Consider the following 18368-nt stretch of genomic DNA (forward strand, 5'->3'; position numbering starts at 1 on the left):
CTCCCCCAACCCCTCCCAGGCTCAGGCCCAGGCAGATAGGGCCAGCACACAAGACCACCCAAGGAGAAAGCTCGCTGGGGGATCTCTCTGAACCCAGCAAGACTTCCCTCTCTGCCTCCCCTGTGGAACTTCAGAAGCTTGCTGGGAGGGGCTCATCCTCAACCTCTTCCTCCCTACTCCAAGGTCCTTACCCTGTGTTAGGGGGATGGAGGCTGTCCACTGGGTAGGGAGGGAGATGGCTGTGCACCACCAGCCCACCTGCCCACCTAGGCTGGGTATACATGACCAGGCCTGGGGCAGCTCCCCTGGCTCTGGAACCAACAACAGCGAGAGTCTTCCTCGGCTGGACACAGTGTCTGTGGCTCCTGGGTACCCTCCTAGCTGGCTGCCCACCAGAATCAGAGGGCATGGCCTTCTACCAGTGTGACAGGGAACCTCTCTTAGAGTCTTGTTATCAAGTATCTCCATAAGCCCTTGGCCCATGGCCAGGAGGTGGGCAGGTCACAGACTTTATGTCCCAAGACCCAGAGATGGAGCTAAGGGGACTTCCCAGGGCTACCCTGAGGTAGATGGTTCTGCCTCACATCAGCTTCGGTCAAGCTGATCCTTCTTGCCAGCAAGGGGACCCATTGTGCCATCTCAGAGGCGCAGATGCCCCTGCACCCAGCCCAGTGGGGGTCTGAGCAGCAGAGGGGATGGGAAGGCTCAGTGTGGTGTGCAGCCAAGAGCTGGTCTGCAGATAGGGGAAGCAGAAGCTACAGGAACATGGCTTCCCATAGGGAGCCAGTGCCTGCTCTGCCAGGAGCCGGCCAGAGATTCAAAAAAGCAGGCCTTGTGGGTTCCTGGCTCTGAAGGGACTTTCTCCCCGAGAAGAGCCTTTCTCAGCTGCTCCCTTACTTGCACTGTTCAATCACAGAAGGACAGCTAAGGCAGTGCAGCCTACCAAGGATCCAGAGGCCTGGGACCAGGCTGGGGGCTCTGTGAACCACACGTCTGCGTGGCCTCTCCCTGCGGCTCCCTCCACTGGGCTCTGGGGCAGGAAGGGGTGTGGGGAAACTTTTTGGGAGGGGTTTCTACATCTTTCCCACAGGGACACTGGTGGCACTGCACCTGCCACCCTGCGTCTCAGCCCCAAAGGGTGGGATCCAGCCTTGCACGTCCTATTTGGCCCCAAAGGATGCTGCCCAGGGAACTTGCTTCTGCTCCTGGGTGGGGCCTGCCGCACTGGCATCTCTGTGGCTACCAGGAAGCTCTGAGGGCCCCCAGCAGTAACAGGTTCTCTTTCCACCATCCCCTCCCACGTCCCCACCAGCAAGGAAGGAGGGTGGCAGACGTCACTTAGCCTGCCTTCCTGCAGAGAGCAGCGCTTGCCTCCGAGCCCAGCCCCACCTGGGAGAGCGGGCATGCAGGGTGTCAGATCACTGCACTGACATCATGCCTGATGCTGCATTCATTCTTTTTTCCATTTTGGTACAAGTTGAAACATCACAGGAGCAGCTTATAAATGAGCCTTCCCTGCTGGTGCCAAGTCTAGAGATTCCTGGGAGGGCCCCACCGGCCAGTGTGACCTCATGCTCTTCCGGGCTGTGAGTCACTCGCCAGGCCTCGACAGGAGGAGGCACATAGCCCACTGTGGGCTGGGAAGAAGGGTGGGCCTGTGCCCTCGCACTGCCCCTAGCATTGGACACATCACCTGCCTCATCCAGCATCTAGCTGCCCCAAGTCTGCCACCAATCTGCTTTACCTGTCAACTGGTTGACCTCAGGTTTAGGCGCGGGTACCACAGGGTCCCATAGAGCAGGGCACATTGATCCAGAGCTGGATCAGCCAGGCCTGGCCCACTGGGGAAGCCTGTGCCAATCTCATCAGGTAAGGACCCTGAGGGGGACCCTGGGAACCTGCCCAGCATCTGAGGCCAGGATTTGGGTCGTGGAGGCTGAACCCAATTGCCGCTTGGGGCTGGAAGGCCTCACTAGCCTGGAGCTCCATGAAAGGGAGAGAATCCATCCCCTTGCTGATCCTCCTCCACCTCCCGATATCCCTCAACTCCCCCCCGCGATCCTACCCCAGACGGGCTCCCCTCCTTCCCTGGCCTGGGAAAAAATTCTCCTGTCCAGCACCGAGCCAACTCCCCTACACCCCATACCCATACTCCTCTTGGACCCCAGACGACCTCTCTAGGAGAAGCTGCACTCCCTGGATTTCAGAATGTGGTAATGCCTCACCTTCTCTTTTTTTAAAAAAATTTTATTTATTTATTTATTTTTGGCTGTGTTGGGTCTTGTGTTGCTGTGCGCGGGCTTTCTCTAGCTGCAGCGAGCAGGGGCTACTCTTTGTTGCGGTACGCGGGCTTCTCACTGCCGTGGCTTCTCTTGTTGTGGAGCACGGGCTCTAGAGTGTGCAGGCTTCAGTAGTTGTGGCACGCGGGCTCAGTAGTTGTGGCTCACGGGCTCTAGAGCGTAGGCTCAGTAGTTGTGGCGCCCGGGCTTAGTTGCTCCGTGGCATGTGGGTTCTTCCTGGACCAGGGCCCGAACCCGTGTCCCCTGCATTGGCAGGCGGATTCTTAACCACTGCGCCACCAGGGAAGTCCCTCACCTTCTCTTTAAACTCCCTAGGGCCCTCGGGGCTCAGCCATTGGCTTCCCCACCCTGTTCCCCTCCTGGCTCCTGCTGCCTTCCAGGCCCCCTCATCATGCCCTCTAGTCTCAGAAGTCCTTGGCTCTGGCCTCCCAGGCTTCCACTGCACTGACTCCCACAGTCACTGCAGATGGCAGCCACCCACTAACCAGCCTGACACCTCTATCCCTCAGCCTCACCCTCAAACTTACCCTCGCCCAAAACTGTCTCTCCTCCCAAACTACCCCTGTGCCTGTCCTCCTCCGGCCTCCAGGTCGTCTCCTAGGCCTCCCCACTGCAGCAGGCCTGGGGCCTTGTGGAGACCTCCCCCACTGAGCCTCTGCTTTCTGTTCATCCATGGGCCCTCTGCTTTCACATCCCTTCCTACCCCGCTGAATCTATGGTCTGCCGATCCTGTCACACTCTGCTCAATGTCTGTGCTCTCTTGACCCGTGCCTGCTCCAGAATTAGATCCAACTGCATACCTTTTTCTCCGGGCCTACACCTGAACAGCTGAATGGGTACCAGGCAAAGGGGCTCCACTGTAAATTAACTTATGTCCTAGCTTCTCCCGGGCCCCCCAGCTTCCTGGTTAACTCACTCCATCTCTCCAGTTAGCTTTTCTCCACAAAGGCTGGTTCAATTTCTCCATTCCCATCCCTGCCTGTCATCTTCCCCTGCCTTCTGGATCAAATGATGGCCCTGCTTCCAGTGTCTCAAAAAGGAGCCACATAATAGGATGCCTCCTCCACACTCAGGATCTAGACCTGCCTTTTCGGGGTCCCCACTCTTTCAATCATGCCCCATCTCCCACATGCCTAGGCATCGCTTTCCTCTCAGAGCTCAGAGAGCACCACTGTCTCCTGCTTTTCAGAAACCCTCTCCTGCCTGCACACCTTCCCTAGTTACTGTCCGGGCTCTCTCCTCTCCTTCTCAGCCAAGCTTCTCGAGAGTTGACCACATGGATGAAGTTCAAAAAACACTGTGCTGAGTGAGAAAGGACTTACACAAAAGAGTGCATTCTGTATGATTCCATTTATATGAAGTTCTGGAATAGGCAAAACTCATCTATGGTAGATAAAAAATCAGAGCAGCAGTTGTCCCTGGAGGAGGGATGAGGATGGACAGGGATGGGGCCTGAAGGGACTTTCTGTGGTGAGAGGATGTTGTCTGTCTTGACTGGAGGGCTTTGGGTGACACAGGTGCATGCTTTTGTCAAAGCTCACTGAATGGTACATTTAAGCTTTGTACACTTCATTCTATATAAATTTTACCTTAAAAAAAACCCTTAAATACTGATCTCTAACTAATGAGAGGCTTACTGAAGTGTTTACTGGGAAGTATACTGATGTCAGTATATGGCTGTGAATCTCCAAGGTCTCCAGTCCTGACCTGCCTGCACGCCAGGGTCTTAGATTTGTCACCCTATTGCACTCCACTTGGGTGCTCACAGACAACTCCAACTTGACACGACCCAAACAGAAGAATTCTCCATCTCCATCTCCTACCCCCATGTCCACTACATTTCCATAACCTGTCTGTTTAGCCTCCAAAATACACCAGGAATCTGTCACAGTTCCCCCACCATGACCATCTCTACCCCAGCCCCAGCCTGCCCCTACAGGCTATCCTCCACACAGCGGCCAGAGTGTGGGGTGTGTGTCTGTGTGCTATTGTTGTATACATATACATCTATGAAGGGGAGTAAAACAAACATAACATAAAACGTGCCATTTTAGTCATTTTTAAGTGTAGATTCAGTGGCATTAATTACATATATGATGTTGTGCAACCATCACCATTATCTATTTCCAAAAAGATGTTTTTAAATGCACACCTTACCTTCCCACTGCCATCATCCAAAACCCTTGACATCACATCTGGAGCCCCCAGCAGGATCTGCCTGCCCTCTGGACCTGGCTTGCTCCCCGGCCGTCACATGGGCCACATACTTCCCCTCAGGCCTTCCCTGCCTCCACCTGTCTCTGGTCCAGCATCAGTCTAACAACTGCAGTCTAACCTCCCTTCCTTGTAGAAGTCCCGAAGAGTCTTGTCACAGCATCACAGCAAGTCCCACCAGCCCTCCTCCTGGTCCTCCACAACCCTGACCCCCAGGTGCGGCTGTGTGTTTGCGGGCGTGGTTACTGGTGAACGGGCTGCCTCTCCCTCTGGCCCGGAGGCTCCCCAGGGCTGAGCAACACATCTGCTGCAGCTCTGCCTGAATCCCAGTGTTGAGGACAGTTCCTGGCTTATATATGGACTCAAAAAGCATTTGTGGAGGGAAGAAAGGATGAGAAGAAGGGAGAGGGCCACCCTCTGACTGAGTAGATACAAGCGGGCCTGCTCAGGCCAAAGTTTGAGCTAACAGACAGTAGAAACGGCAGAACCAACAGGTGACCAGCCAGCAACTGGCTACTTTATGGAGCTTTCCTCGTCTGCCTCTTCCTGCCTCTGGACCCCCTGCCTCTCCCCGTCTTGTCCCTTCTCCCTGCTTCTACTTTATTTCTCTCTTTCTACCCTTTTCACTCCATTCTTTTTCATGCTGTTTTCTTTTGCCCTCACATACAAAATCAGGTGTTTTAGGAATAAAATTTCCTATTTTCTGTTCTGATTTAATTTTACATTCATTCTTAGATAACTTTACAGCCCCCTTTCATAGCTAAAAGTTAAGTGCCATGCCTGACGGCCGCAGCTATAAAAAACTCCCACTCCTGAACAGCCACCTCTTCTGCCTGCCCCCAGTGGCTCTGGCCTCCACCCCATAGTGGCCCAAGCAAGGCGGCCAAGGGGCCTAGTTCCTGGGAGCAGGGACTGACAGCACGGCTGGCTGCCCAGGGCTGGCTGAAGCTTGGGGGGCATTTCCCTACTGACTCAAGAGATTGTTTGGGTCAAAGTGGCTACTGCCAGGCAAACCACCCAAGGACTAGACGTACAGAGGGGAGAAAGGCCTCCCAAAGGGCCCGCCACCTGGAGATCCACTTCCTCTTTGTTTGGAGATGGAGAGGGGAAGGCTGGGCCCAGGAAGGAGGAGGACACCTCTGCCTCTCCTCAGCTCACTGCTGATCCATGTCCTTCTAACACCCGCTCCTCTTTCCTCAGTGGCCCAGGCGGCAGTGTGGCCAGGAGGGAGCAGAGGGAAGGGGGCAAGGCTGGTGGCTGCAGCAGAGGGATCTGTGCTGCACTCACAGCACCACCCCCGGGCCAGCTGGTGGCCCAGCCCTCGCCGGAAAAGAGTGGGATGCAGGCAGGAAAGGAAGAGGCTTGTGGCCACTGCATCTCTCCCTCCCTTCTCCGCACCACCCACCCTGGTAAGTGTCTAAGCCCAAGGCTTGCCAATGGGGTGGGAATGGGGGAGGGCACAGTAGCTTGGTCTTGGCTTCGTCTCAGCAAAGTCTAGACCTTGGAATGGGCGAAGAAAGACCATGATCACTCTTCTGTAGTTTTCTTAGAGGGGCTTATAAGCGATTCTGACTAGAGCAAGGGAGGTTGAAGGCACATGGGCTGCCTGGACCTGGAAGGCTGGGGATAAGGTGGCAGCTCTGCTGCTACCCACAGGGGTAGAGGGTGGGCCTCCCACGTGCAGGCTACAGCCTCACTTTAGGTACTGTTCTGAGAGGATTCTGCTGATCCGACCGGGAAGCACAGGCGTGCAGTCAGCCCTGCCTCTGCACAGCACTCATTCCTGTGATGCTGTTGCTAGCGCGAGGACAGACTCCACTGAAGGAGTTCCAGGCCAGGATGTGCTGCTGGGGCTGCTCTGAGCAGGGCAAGGAGGCCCCTGAGGCGGCTGACAGAGACAGGCCATGCTTGCCCCCAGCCACGGCTTGTCCTCTCCAGGAGCTCACTCCCACCCCGCTGTCCACCCCGACCTTACCTTCCCCCTCCACCCAGCGGGCTCATGGCCACACCCGTCTCCTTCCCCCGGCTATCAGAACAGGTGGCTCTGTCCCAGAGGAGAAAGGGGTGGCAGGCCTGAATGCTGAGTTACCGAAGAGCAGACAGGTGGGTTAATGTGGCACGGAGCAGGCTTGGGGCATCGGCAAAGCCACTGAGGCTGGTCCCTGGACCCTGCTTCTCCTTAAACATTCAGGAGGTTTAAGGTACTTGTGTAAGAACCCACATCCAGGGAGAGAAGAGAACAGTCTTCCTGTCTTTTCCCCATCACTGGGCAGTGACTTGGCTTAAATGCTAACACCTCTGGCTTCCTGGTCAGTGCGTCCTCACAGGGAGGGTCTTTTGTGGGTGGTGAGAAATGTTCTGACCCCACAAGGAAACCCCCAGTCTTTTGCCATGGTTTCAAACAGGTTAAATTATTTACCTGCCCTGAGCAACCAGGGCTGGAGATCTCCAGGAAAAAACAGCCTCCACCACGAAGAGTGGCCAGGATGGCCCTGCTTGCTACGAACCATCCTCAGCCCAAGCAAAAATGGACTATGAATAAGGAGAATGGGGATGGGAGTCCTTGGGGTAAAACTGGAGACCTAGCTACTGGTTCTGGGTCCCCAGCTCCCTTGCTCCAGAATGAATCAGAATAAACAAAGCCTTGGTCTCCTCATCTGTAAACAGAGGGTGCTCTGAGCTGCTCCCCGACCTCCATGAAGTCTTAATGTGGTCCAGGCACTCAGACCCCCAGCAAAGTGCATGGGCAGGCATCTTCCTCTCGAGGCATCACAGCCTTGAGAACCAGCCAACCTGGGCACGGGCAGGACAGCAAGTGCCACATCTGTGTGAGTGTGGTACCCATCCAGCAGCCCCTGGGTCCACTGGCCAGAAAGCAGTGGTTCCAGATCTCAGACACTATTCTGGCCACATGGGGCTGACCTGTATGTGATTCTCATCTCCAGACCTGGTGTGCTGTTTCCACAGGACCCAGCTAAAGTAATAAGACCCTGACAGATGCCATGAGACAGAAAAACCAAAACTCTTGAGTTCCAGTGACCATTGGCCCAGCAGTGCCAGTCTTTTCCTTCCTTCCTGTTCCTTTGTCCTCACACAGCCATTCAGCATAACAGTTCTATCTGTGCTGCAACCTGAGTTACCAACCAGCCCCTGATTCTCTCCTTGTGACACACACGATAAAAGGTTCATTTTCCATGGTCTCATTTCCAAAGATCCAAGAGCAGATTCATTAGTGGTCTGAGAGGCATGAAACCCTCCAAGTCACTTGTGTGGTAGAAAGCTGAGGAGCAATGCATCCTGCTCACATGCCCTGATGAGGCTTCGGTGACCTTCAAGGCAGGATGCAGGACCCAGGCTACCTCGGCATTACCACACTAGCAGTTTCAGGCACAAGCTCGCACCCCCAGACAGGACCCCAATTAAGCTGCCCAGTGGCCAGTGTCTGTAGGGCATCTGTGCTGGGACTGGCAGTCCCCCCACCACTTTCCACTCTAGCTGGGCTCCTCCTAGGAAGTGAGAAATCAAAAAAGGAAGTGAGTAATCAAAAAAGGAAGTGAGTGCTGGAGCTGAAATTCCTGGAAAAGGTCACTCTGCCTGAGCCCCTGCCACCTACACCAGCCTGACTTCAGAACCCGCCCCTTGCGCTGCCCAGAACCTCAGGCCAGGCAGGAGCCCGGCCCAGGACACCAGGGCAACCCCACAGACAGCCTTGTTGGCTGATGAACATCATGTTAGAAGGGCCAGAACAGATGTGGTTTGACCAAGGTGGATCTATCAGCAGGTATGTGGGCAAAACTTGCAAATGTGCTTTCTCGTTACGTGGAAGCGTGACCAGGAAGGTGAACCTGCTTTTAGTGAAGTGACAAAGGGCAACTGCTCTGACTCAAGAACTAGGCTCTGCCAGCCCCTCAGGAAAATGGGCTGAGGGTTCTCTTCCTTGACAGGAACACCACTGAAAGCCAACCGTGAAGAAGAAAAGGTTCTGCTTGGAGACCATGGCAGAAAAGGGCATCCACCAGGTGAGAACCTGGAGAATGGTCAGCATTTCCCAAACCGAACGCCATGGAACAGCAGCCCCTAATGTTCCGTGAAAGCAAGTCTGGGAAAGGCCACCAGCAACAGCCCTGTCTTAGAGCTCCTGCATGTATATGCCTTGAAGGACCTGGTCTGGAGGCCCACTCTTCACCAAACACTGTGAATCTGCAGTAAGTTGGAGGCCCCTTTCCTCCTGTCCCTGAGCCCCGGCTTCCTCCCAGCACAATGAGGCAGATGGACCGAGTGTCGCCAAGGTCCTCCCACTCTGCTGTTTTTCCAGGCACAGCCAAAGGCTGGCTCCCCTCCCACCTCACCAAAGGTCCTAGGCTGGGGGAGTTTGTTGTGTGGGAAGGACTGAGATGCCCACCAGGAAACTGGTGCCACTGTGTGCATCTCTCCCTTGATCTCCGCCTACCCCACCCAGAGTCGTTCGGGTCCTGCCGCTCTAGTGAGCATCTCTGGAGGCTGGAACCTGGGGGGCAGGGCCAGCACAAGAGGGGGATCCCCACAGCAGCCTCTCTCATCCCTACCTGCCAAGCCTCCCTGCTCCTGTGAGGCTGGGTGCTTCTGGGTTCTCGCTAGCAGAAACACCCAGGTGAGCTTCCCTGGCCTTAACCACACTGTTCTAAATACTGAGGAGCAACACTTACCTAACTGATCAGTGCAGGGATGGGCTGTTTCTAATCACGGATGTAATAATCACAAGTGTGCACGCCTCCTCAGAAAGCCCCCACACTCCAGGAGTGATTGCAAACGCACTGAATCATCTCCCCACACCGGCAGCTCCTTCCTCGGAATCTCACACTTACCTCTCGCAAAGCACACGTCCCACACCCACAGCACCTCATATCACAAATAGACCCCAACCTGTGAACAATTATTCTCACTCATCCCCCCACCCATGTGGTCCAAACGGCTCCTGCTGCTGATAATCCCAGCTGCGGCCATGCAGTCACCACTCTCCATCCGGCCCAAGGGCAGAGCCCTGGGGGAACGACCAGAGACTTCTGTGGGTTACCATGGAGGAGAGGGAGGAAGCTGACAAACCCACTCATTTCAAAGGCATGGCCCCAGCCCAGCTAGTATATTGGGGCACCCAGCCTCCATGGCACCAAAGAGAGGCTCAGGGGCTTGGCTGAGCATCCCACAGCAACTCAAGGCATCCCAACACAGCAAGGGTGGGGCTGGGGACCCAGGGTCCTTTGGGGGAGAACGGAGGCCAATCACATGGAAATGGCCTTGCAGTGGCCTCTTGGTGAGTGTAGGACACTGTCTCCATGTGGATGCTTGGCCCCCAGTCTGGGTCTCTACTTTACCCCAAGGTTGTTTCTTGGGATGGGTAGCTGCTCTGCCCCATCAGGCCCCAGCTTACTGGAACAGAAGCCCAGAGGAGGTGGTTCCTGAAGCCCAGGTGGGAGGCAGTTTCCTGTCTCCCTTAACACCTTGCTCCCCTCACTGGCATCCCTCTCCAAGACCCACTGTCAGGGAGAGAGGCTGGCTGACGGCCAGGGAGACTTGCCTCCCTTTGGGCCCTGCAGCTGCTCATGGCCCTCTCCAAATGAGCATCCACAGGGAAAAGTTGTCCATAAGACTGTCATTGGCCCTCCCTAAGGCCATTTTTCCAGGTCAAACTTGGACCAGGTAAGAAAGCATCTTCTACTCAGGACTGAGCCCAAGCTTTCAGTAGGTGCAGGAATACCTCAGGACATCTGGGGCCAGGACTTTTTCTCTGCTACCACATCTGGGAGCCAGAATACAAGCCCTGGGAGGACACAGAAGCTGATGGCCAAGGGAAATGACCAGGAAAAGAGAGCTGGTGAAAAGGGGAAACAGGGGAGGCCTGGGAAGGCAGGTGGGGTGGAGGAAGCCGGCGCAGAGTTGATTACCTGGGTGAGGTGAGGGTTGGGGTTGAACCCACACTGGTTGCAGACCTTGTTGTGACACTGGGTGCAGGTGTTGAAGTTTGGCTGGCTGGGGGTTGACGTGAGATCCGAGGTCTTACATATGGGACACAGCGTGCTGCTGGGAAGGGGGGCGATCTGGGGGATGGAGTAGGGTGATGTGGGGGTGCTGCCTCTGTCCGGTGACACAGAGGGGGACCGCCCTGATCTCTGCGTCCTGCTGTCTACCTGCAGCGTCCTGCGGGGGCCATCAGCCTCCTGGCCTGCTGGGCCCTGTGCCCTCGTCTCCTGGGGGCTCTCACGGCTGGGAGCAGGAGCAGAAGGCTGCTTCGGGGTTGGGGAAGCTGCTCTCTGGCTACCCAGGGGCTCCTTGGGGTCCAGTCTCCTGGAAACGCTGAAATGACATTGAAAATGACAATGTTAGAGATATACCTTAGAGAAGTCCCCTGCAGAGGTCTCCACCAACCTAGGTGACTCTGCCAAGCCCCGTCGCCACCCTCCTCTGCTGCCCAGTGGCATCATCACAGCCCCCACTGGCCGAGTGCTGACTGACAAGTGTCCCCCAACTTGAACCCTCAGCACCAGGCCATGTGGTTGGCTCATGAGTGTCCCCTCTTACATCCCACTAAAGTGCAGAGTCTGATTCAGTAGGTCTGGGGTGGAGTTTGCACTTTTAAGAATCTCTAAGGTACACCAATAAAGATGTTTAAAAAAAAAAAAAAAAAGAATCTCTAAGGTGATGCCTTTACTATAGTCTGCAGACTACACTTTGAAAACCAAGGCTCTAAACCTATACAGTAGTAACACCTAGGCTGATTTTAAAATTTCTGACTCTCAGACTGCACCCCAGACAAATTACATCAAAATCTGTGGGGACAGGACCCTGGCATTAGTATTTTTTTCCTCCCTACGTGATTTCAACATGCAGCTAGTTTAGAGCTACTTCCCTGGCAGGTCTGTTACATTCTGGCTTGTCCACTTCAGAGGCCGACCCCAGGAAGTTAGAGGTGAGGGTGGGGAGGCACTCCAATGCCCAGTTAATGCCATCTCCAGCAGGGACAATGGAGCCTTCCTTCTGGCAGTCTTCCAGCAGGTCTAATGCCAGACCAAGTCCATCAAGATGGGTGAAGTGTTACCTTTCTGCTAGTGCAAGGCAGGGTGGGACCGGAGTTCTAGGATCCAGGCCTTGAGGAACCATCGAGGGGGGTTGGGGTCAATATTCCTGACCCCAACCTCCATCCGACATGGCCCTGCTGCAGCAGAGCTGGCAGAGTTGAGTAGTTCAATGAGTTAGAAGGCAAACCATCAAGCTAAACTCAATGCCCTATATTCCTTCTCATTTGACCCAATTTCAGTTCATTTCTGCCAGTTTTCCAATTTGAAAAAAGCCAAGCACAAAAAGCCAAAAGCAATGCTTCATATTGCTTCCCTGAAATTCGATATTTGCTTCAGTCTGTATTCATTTGGGTGGATACTGGCACCCAGGCAACAGGGCAGCCTGGCTGAGAGCCACTGCAGAGGCCCGGCCACAGCCACCTGTGGAGCATCCTGGCCTGGCCCCTTCAGCCCCAGTGTTCCTGGTCCTTGTAGGGTCTGACTAATAGGAGGGGATTCTAAGTTTGCTGCCTTTATATGAAGACCATCTGCTTGCCAAAAAATTCAGGAGCCAACTGTAGGATGTCTTAGGACAAGCTATTTCAGAGGGGAGACGAGGAGCCCCCCCTGGCGAGGCCCACTTCAAGACACTCTGCAGTCCTTCTTCCTTTCCGAGGAACTGCTGGGGAAGAGACACACCCTTGGTCTAATTAAGACTCTTCCAGGAAAAAGAAACACTGTTGAATGTCCATCAACCAACAACAGCATACACCCATCCATCCAGTCTCACAGACCTGCCACTTTCTTCTTCAGTGGGATAACCAGAGTCTGAGTCTAGCCCCTCTGAGCCACCTTTGCCACCAGCTGTGAGGTCCAGTGTGGTGGTGGCTGCAGCCATCTCTGGCCCACACTTGGAACCTGGACTCTAGGGCCTTTCAGTAGACTAATTTCTAGGTATCGTAAAGAAATAATTCCACTTGGTTAAATTCATAATGTCATTTTTTACTTAAGTTATTTGGGGCTAGAATTTAAAAGCAGCCCTTGAAAGCCAATCAGAAACGGACTTCCCTGGTGGTCCAGTGGTTAAGACTCCACGCTCCCAATGCAGGGGGCCTGGGTTCGATCCCTGGTCAGGGAACTAGATCTCGCATGTAGCAAAGAAGATCCTGTGTGTCGCAACTAAGACTTGGCACAGCCAAATAAATTTAAAAATAAATTTTTTTAAAAGCTAATCAGAAGCTACGAAGAGCCCTTTATAACATGTGAAGAGACTGTAGCCCCTTCTCAGGCTGTGCAAGGTCAGTGGTTTCTCCTGAGAAACTTAGCAATTTCTACTGTGTTTGTTTTGCGTGAGGTGTGACAGGCAATCTTCTGTGTACACAGTGACTTTTTAATTCAGTGTTGCATCACAGTGTAGTCTTTCTGGGGGCATTTTATGTGACACTTAGGGATCCAAATTCAAGTTAACTTTCAACTCAGCTGTGGTGACAGTGAATAAACAAACAATGCCCACTGCACCCAGCAAAGTCTGCACTGGAAGGGCAACGCTCCCTGCACAGAGGCCTGATGTGTGTTCACACATCACACGGCGACTGTAGTTGACACCTGGCAATCACAATACATGCCCATGAGCCCTTCACTCTCCTGTCTCCTGGATGATTCCTCACACCTCTCCTTGATCTGCAAGCCGCCAGCATGTCCCTCCCTCTCCTCGCTGTCACTGACGACTTGCTCACCATCTCGCAGGGAAAGCGGGAGCCACTGGAGGGGAATTTGTACATCTAAGGCCTCTTGGCGTCTGTCCCGCTGTGTTTGCCTGTCTCCTGTTCCCAAGGCCCACTTCTCACCTTCACAAATTCTCCCCTCTCCTTCACCGTCCATGTTTACCTCTCTATTTGGATTATTTCAATGGCCATACAAACACGTGTCTCCCATCTTGAAAAAGAAAAAAGAACTTTGGCCCACTTTCCCCCTCAGCTACTGCCTCATTTCTCTGCTGCTCTTTACGGCAAAACTTCTTGCAAGAGTGGTCTCCACTCATGGCCTCCAGCCCCTCTCCTCCCTTCCTCTCAACCAATACAGCCTGGCTTTTGCCCATCCTTCCACAGAAATCGCTCAAGTGACAGTCACCGGTGGCCTCCACATCATCAAATCTGACAGTCGCTTCTCAGTTCCTCCTCCCACCTGATCATCCCCTGACCAGCAGCGGAACTTAACAGCACTGAGCATTCCATCCTTCCTGAAATAAGCTCTCCACTGGCCTCCCGGAACACCACCCTCTCCTGGGCGACCTCCTCCCTCCTGGCCATACCTTTCCAAGCTCTTCTGCAGGGTCTTCCTCGTGTCCCAAACGAGGGACCCCACTTCCTACATTGCAGGGACTTAGCTTTTGTCCACACAAGCATTTCCGAGTACACAAACCCCTGAGGCTCAAGACCCACCCAGACTCAAGGCTTTAACTCCCACTCCCCACTGATAACTACAAATGTGTGTCTGGCCCAGACTCCTCCCCTGAGCTCCTCCCTTGGCTCACTGCCAACTCTACATCTTCACTGAGATGTCTTACAGGCACCTCAAACTTGCTGTGTCCAAGCTGAGCCCCTGATCTTCCCACAAATGTGCCCCTCCCCATCTTCCCCTTGGAGTCTCTGACTCCCTTCTTCTCTCAGTCCATGTCAATCATCAGTAAATCTTGTGGGCTTCAGCGTCTGGCCACTTCCTCTGCCTCCTCGCTCCACCTGTCAAGTCACCGTGCCCTCTTTTTTTTCGCACAAGCTGGGTTGCTCCCACTTGCCCCCCTACGTGGCAGTCTTCACCATGCGGCAGCTGGGATAATCCTTTACGTACATAAATCAAACCACTTCCCTTGTCTGCTTAAACCTTCCTTTCCCTCCCACAGGAAAAGCCAAAGGCTTTACAATGGTCCATGAGGCCCCATGAGATTTGGGCCCTTTCCCTCCAGCCTCATCTCCTACTATCTCTCTCTCCCTGTGTCCACCTCCCTTACGCCAGGCCCACTCCTGCCTCTGGGCATTTGCATCTGCTGGCACTCGCGCTCTCTCGAGTCTTTGCTCTGGTGGCATCGTTTCGGAGACACTTTCCTGGACCACCCTATTTAAAATGCAGCTTCCATCCCTTCTGCCTCTTTGTTCTCCATGGCACTGAGCACCTTCCGACTCATCATATACTATATATGTTGCTTCTGTGCACCCTCTGTGGTCCCTGCATTAGCCTGACAGCGCTATGCGGGCAGGGCCTCTGTGCTTTCTCCACAGCTGCACCCCGGAGCCTAGCACAGTGCCCAGCACGTGCTGGATGCTCAATACATGTTTCCTGGATGGATGGACTGCAGTCACATCACGACTCAGAACATTAAAATGTGGCCCCAAAATGTGTTCGAGCTGAGGAGACATGGCATGTGACAGGTATGCACTCGGTCCTCCGCTGGATCTGACTTCACGCAGGACAGAATGACAGGAACAACACCTGGAGTCCTCTCTGGCCAGGGGCTGCACCCCCAGTCCCACCACATAGAACACTCCACTTGACCATGGCAAAGGTGATACTAATCGGGCCCTCACCATGAGCACCACATGTGCCAAGCACCTGTCACATATTAACTCCTTTAAGCCTCATAGCAAATCCATGCGGTAGGATCCAATTTGCCTATTTTACAGACAAGGAAACCGCCACACATAGAAGTTATGGAACTTGCAAAGCTATTATGACCTGTAAGTGGTGGCACTGGGATTCCAATATCAAGGCCACCAGTCCATGTCCCTAACCATGTCCCACACCACCTCTGGGGGAGCACAGTGAGGCTATGGAGGGGCGGGAAGCACTGCAATTTGGATTCTTTGGATTCTTTTTTCTTTCTTCTGAAGAGCTGTTTAAGTGGAAACTCCCTCAGAAGCGGTCTCTGACATTTTGCTTCTCACTGTAGCCCAGGCCCCAGCACCATGCTGGGCACTGAGTGGACACTCAATAAGTGTAGATGCAAAGTAAACAGGAAGTCATATGGCAGTGCAGTGAGCTCATGGAGTGGGGCTGAGCTAGGGCAGTGATGTTACTTAGTTATGACAACTTCCCCTGGAGTTTGGCCAGCAACGCTGAGAGACTCATAGAGAAAACCACATTCATTCACTCATTCATTCGAGCATTCAGTCATTCGCAAACATTCACTGACCCCTGGAATGATAGTTCCAGGCCCTGTGATAGGTACTGATGGTAAGAATGGATTACGTCTCTTACAAACGAAGGTAGGTCCACAGGTGTTCGTTGTATTGCTATCCTTTACATCTTACACATATTTTGTCAGTGTTCTTATATTCTCTATAAACACCTATTCAATATTTAACTAAAATAAATGTTTTTAAAAAGCGAATCAGACAGGGATCCAGTCTTCTGGGAGCCTCAAGTCCAGAGAGGAGACAGATGTGCAAACAAATCACTGTAAGACACCTCCACACAGTCCAGGGAAGGCAGAAGTCTGACAAGGCTTTGAGGACTAGGAGACATCTAAACCAGGTCTTAATGGATGGGCTGTTCTCCCCAAGGTAAAGGGCAATCGAAGCAGAGAGGAAAGCACTTGCAACGGCCCAGAGGCCTGACAAGGTGTAAGTCAGTGCTATTCTCAGCACCTAGAACAGCTCCTGGCAACAGTGTGCACCCAACTACCAGGACTACATGGGAAGCTCAGAGCTAAAATAGGAAGGGCCAGGAGAGCAGGGCCTCCAAGCTTTTCAAACAAGGGAGTGCTCCAGCTCTGCGTCAAGGAGATGGTGGAGGCAGGGAGACAGTGAGAATAAGGCAACAGCCCAAAAGATAGTCCAGGGACCAAGAGGGAGGGAAGGCTCAGCAGGGGTATTCTGACCTGGGGTCTAGGGAGGAGTGGTTCTTTTGATTGAGACGGAGGATCCAGGGAGAGAAGCCAATTGGTGGGTGGAGGTTGGGGAGTGAAATGGCAAAATCACGAGGTTGAGTTTGGTTTTGCTGAGTTGGTGGTCTTCAGGGGGCATCCAAGGAACATCAGGAAATGGGTCGGAGCTTGGGTTCAATTCAGACAAGTCTAGATATTTTTATCTGGGAGAGTTAAGGGTTCAGTTCACAGGCGAGCCTCAGGGGATAAAGATCACATGGAGAGCAGTGGTCCAGAAAAGATTTGTGGGGAGCATCAACATTAATGGGAGCAGAAGGGGTATCAGAAACAGAGAGGTCAGAGAAAGGAGAACAACAAGAACACAACCCCCAGGGTCAGAGAAGTTCCCATAAGGAGGAGCATTCAACGACATGCTCCTGAGTCTACGTCCCTGAGGGCTGAGAAGCCTCAGAAGCTCTGAAGGAAAAGGCTACACCCACGAGGGCCATGAGCCCTCTCCCACTCAGGCCCTTATCCTCAAGACAGGCCAGTTCTCTATCCTGCTGACCACAAGGGCCCATCCATGGCCAGAGATCCAGATTTGTCTGTGACACTCTACTGGACACAAGTCCCAAGGGGGCCAGGGTTGAAGTAGCCTAGGGCCTCCTGGGGAGGGCAGAGGAATGCCCTCCCCAGGAGGCCCTCCTTAACAAAGGTCTCCACTGGGTGCAGAAGGGAGGGAGGAAGGGAGGTGTCCACAATCGGGACCCAGCCCAGCCCCAGGGAAGACCTGGCTTCATGGATATGGGCTCATCAGTAGTGAGAGGCCTGGAGGCCAGTGTTCCTCCCAGCAGCCTCCAGGAGTCCTGCTCCTTGAGGAGGGCTGGGATGAGGACAGGTGAGCAGGAGGGGAGAGGGACACTGCCATAAAGTGGAAAAGACACAGGAGGACAGGCAGGTTAAGAAGGAGGGAGAGGGCAGAGATATGAAGGAGTGGCTGGAAGACAAGCAGGGGAAGACTAAAAATGCCTTATCCAGGATAGATCTTTTAAAAAGATGGCCAAGAAAGGTAGAGGATGTAAAAATTGCTGTATTTGTACCAGGTTTCCTCCCTTTCAGCATTTAAGGCTACTGACTAATCAGAAACAAGTCTTAAAGCTAGCTAGCAGGGCAGGAAGAAGCCCCTGCCACAAGGCCAATCCCGTCGGCCTCCCCACCAGCTCTCCTCAGTACCCCTGTGGCCTTCTGTCCCATACCATGACCACTGCCGGGAGGAATAATCCAGTCAAAAGCTGGATTCCCCTCTGTCAGAAACTCCCAAGAGAGGCATGAGGCCGACAAGCTCCAGTGACCAAAGATGCTCAGACACCAGGTATGTCCATAAGGGCAGGGCCACCAGGGAGAGCCGTGGCTGCCCTAGTCCATGTGGGAAGGAGCCTGGAGGCCCTCTGGTGGCTGCAGTCAGGGAGGGCCTGCTCAGGCTGGGCAGACTGGCAGGAAAAGCAGGAAGAGACCGTGTGAGCTCCCAAGGGAAAACTAGGCTGGGTTCCACATGGCAGCATTCTAGAGCATGCCCCCCGCCACCTCCAGTTGAATACTTGAAAGAGAAATATTTCACACAAATAAATGGCTGCCTTTGCTCACCAGGAGGGGACTGAATTTAAAGAAACTGTTTTTCTAAGAGCAGCCGGAAGAGTTCCCACAGCTTCAAACAAGGTTTTGATAAATTCCTGGCTGACCTTTCTCTAACAGGCAATTATGGCCAGGAAGATGCTATGGGAGGATTTCTCCTTTAAGGTCCAGGCCAGGAAGGACCTCTAGGCCAGCCCAGCGGCCCCCATGTATCCAGGCAGAGAAGCAGGGGCTGCAGGACGGTGGGCACCAGGATCTAGGTCCTGGGTCCTGGAGCAACTCTCTCAGGAATGGATGGGAGAATTCAGAAAGTTTGAGTTTTAAAAAAGTGCC

The 18368-nt window shown here is 53.7% G+C and overlaps 1 protein-coding gene across 1 annotated transcript in view; it reads right to left on the minus strand.

Annotated features, from left to right (window-relative positions):
- The window catches only part of BSN (bassoon presynaptic cytomatrix protein), an 85405-nt gene that overhangs the window by 25773 nt on the left and 41264 nt on the right, over positions 1-18368 (minus strand). The window contains exon 3 of the mRNA XM_068558336.1: positions 10436-10844. Within this exon, the coding sequence (XP_068414437.1) occupies positions 10436-10844 (409 nt within the window). The remainder of the gene's footprint in view (positions 1-10435; positions 10845-18368) is intronic.

Source organism: Eschrichtius robustus, chromosome 12 (assembly GCF_028021215.1).
Source record: "Eschrichtius robustus isolate mEscRob2 chromosome 12, mEscRob2.pri, whole genome shotgun sequence".
NCBI classification, from domain to species: Eukaryota; Metazoa; Chordata; class Mammalia; order Artiodactyla; family Eschrichtiidae; genus Eschrichtius; species Eschrichtius robustus.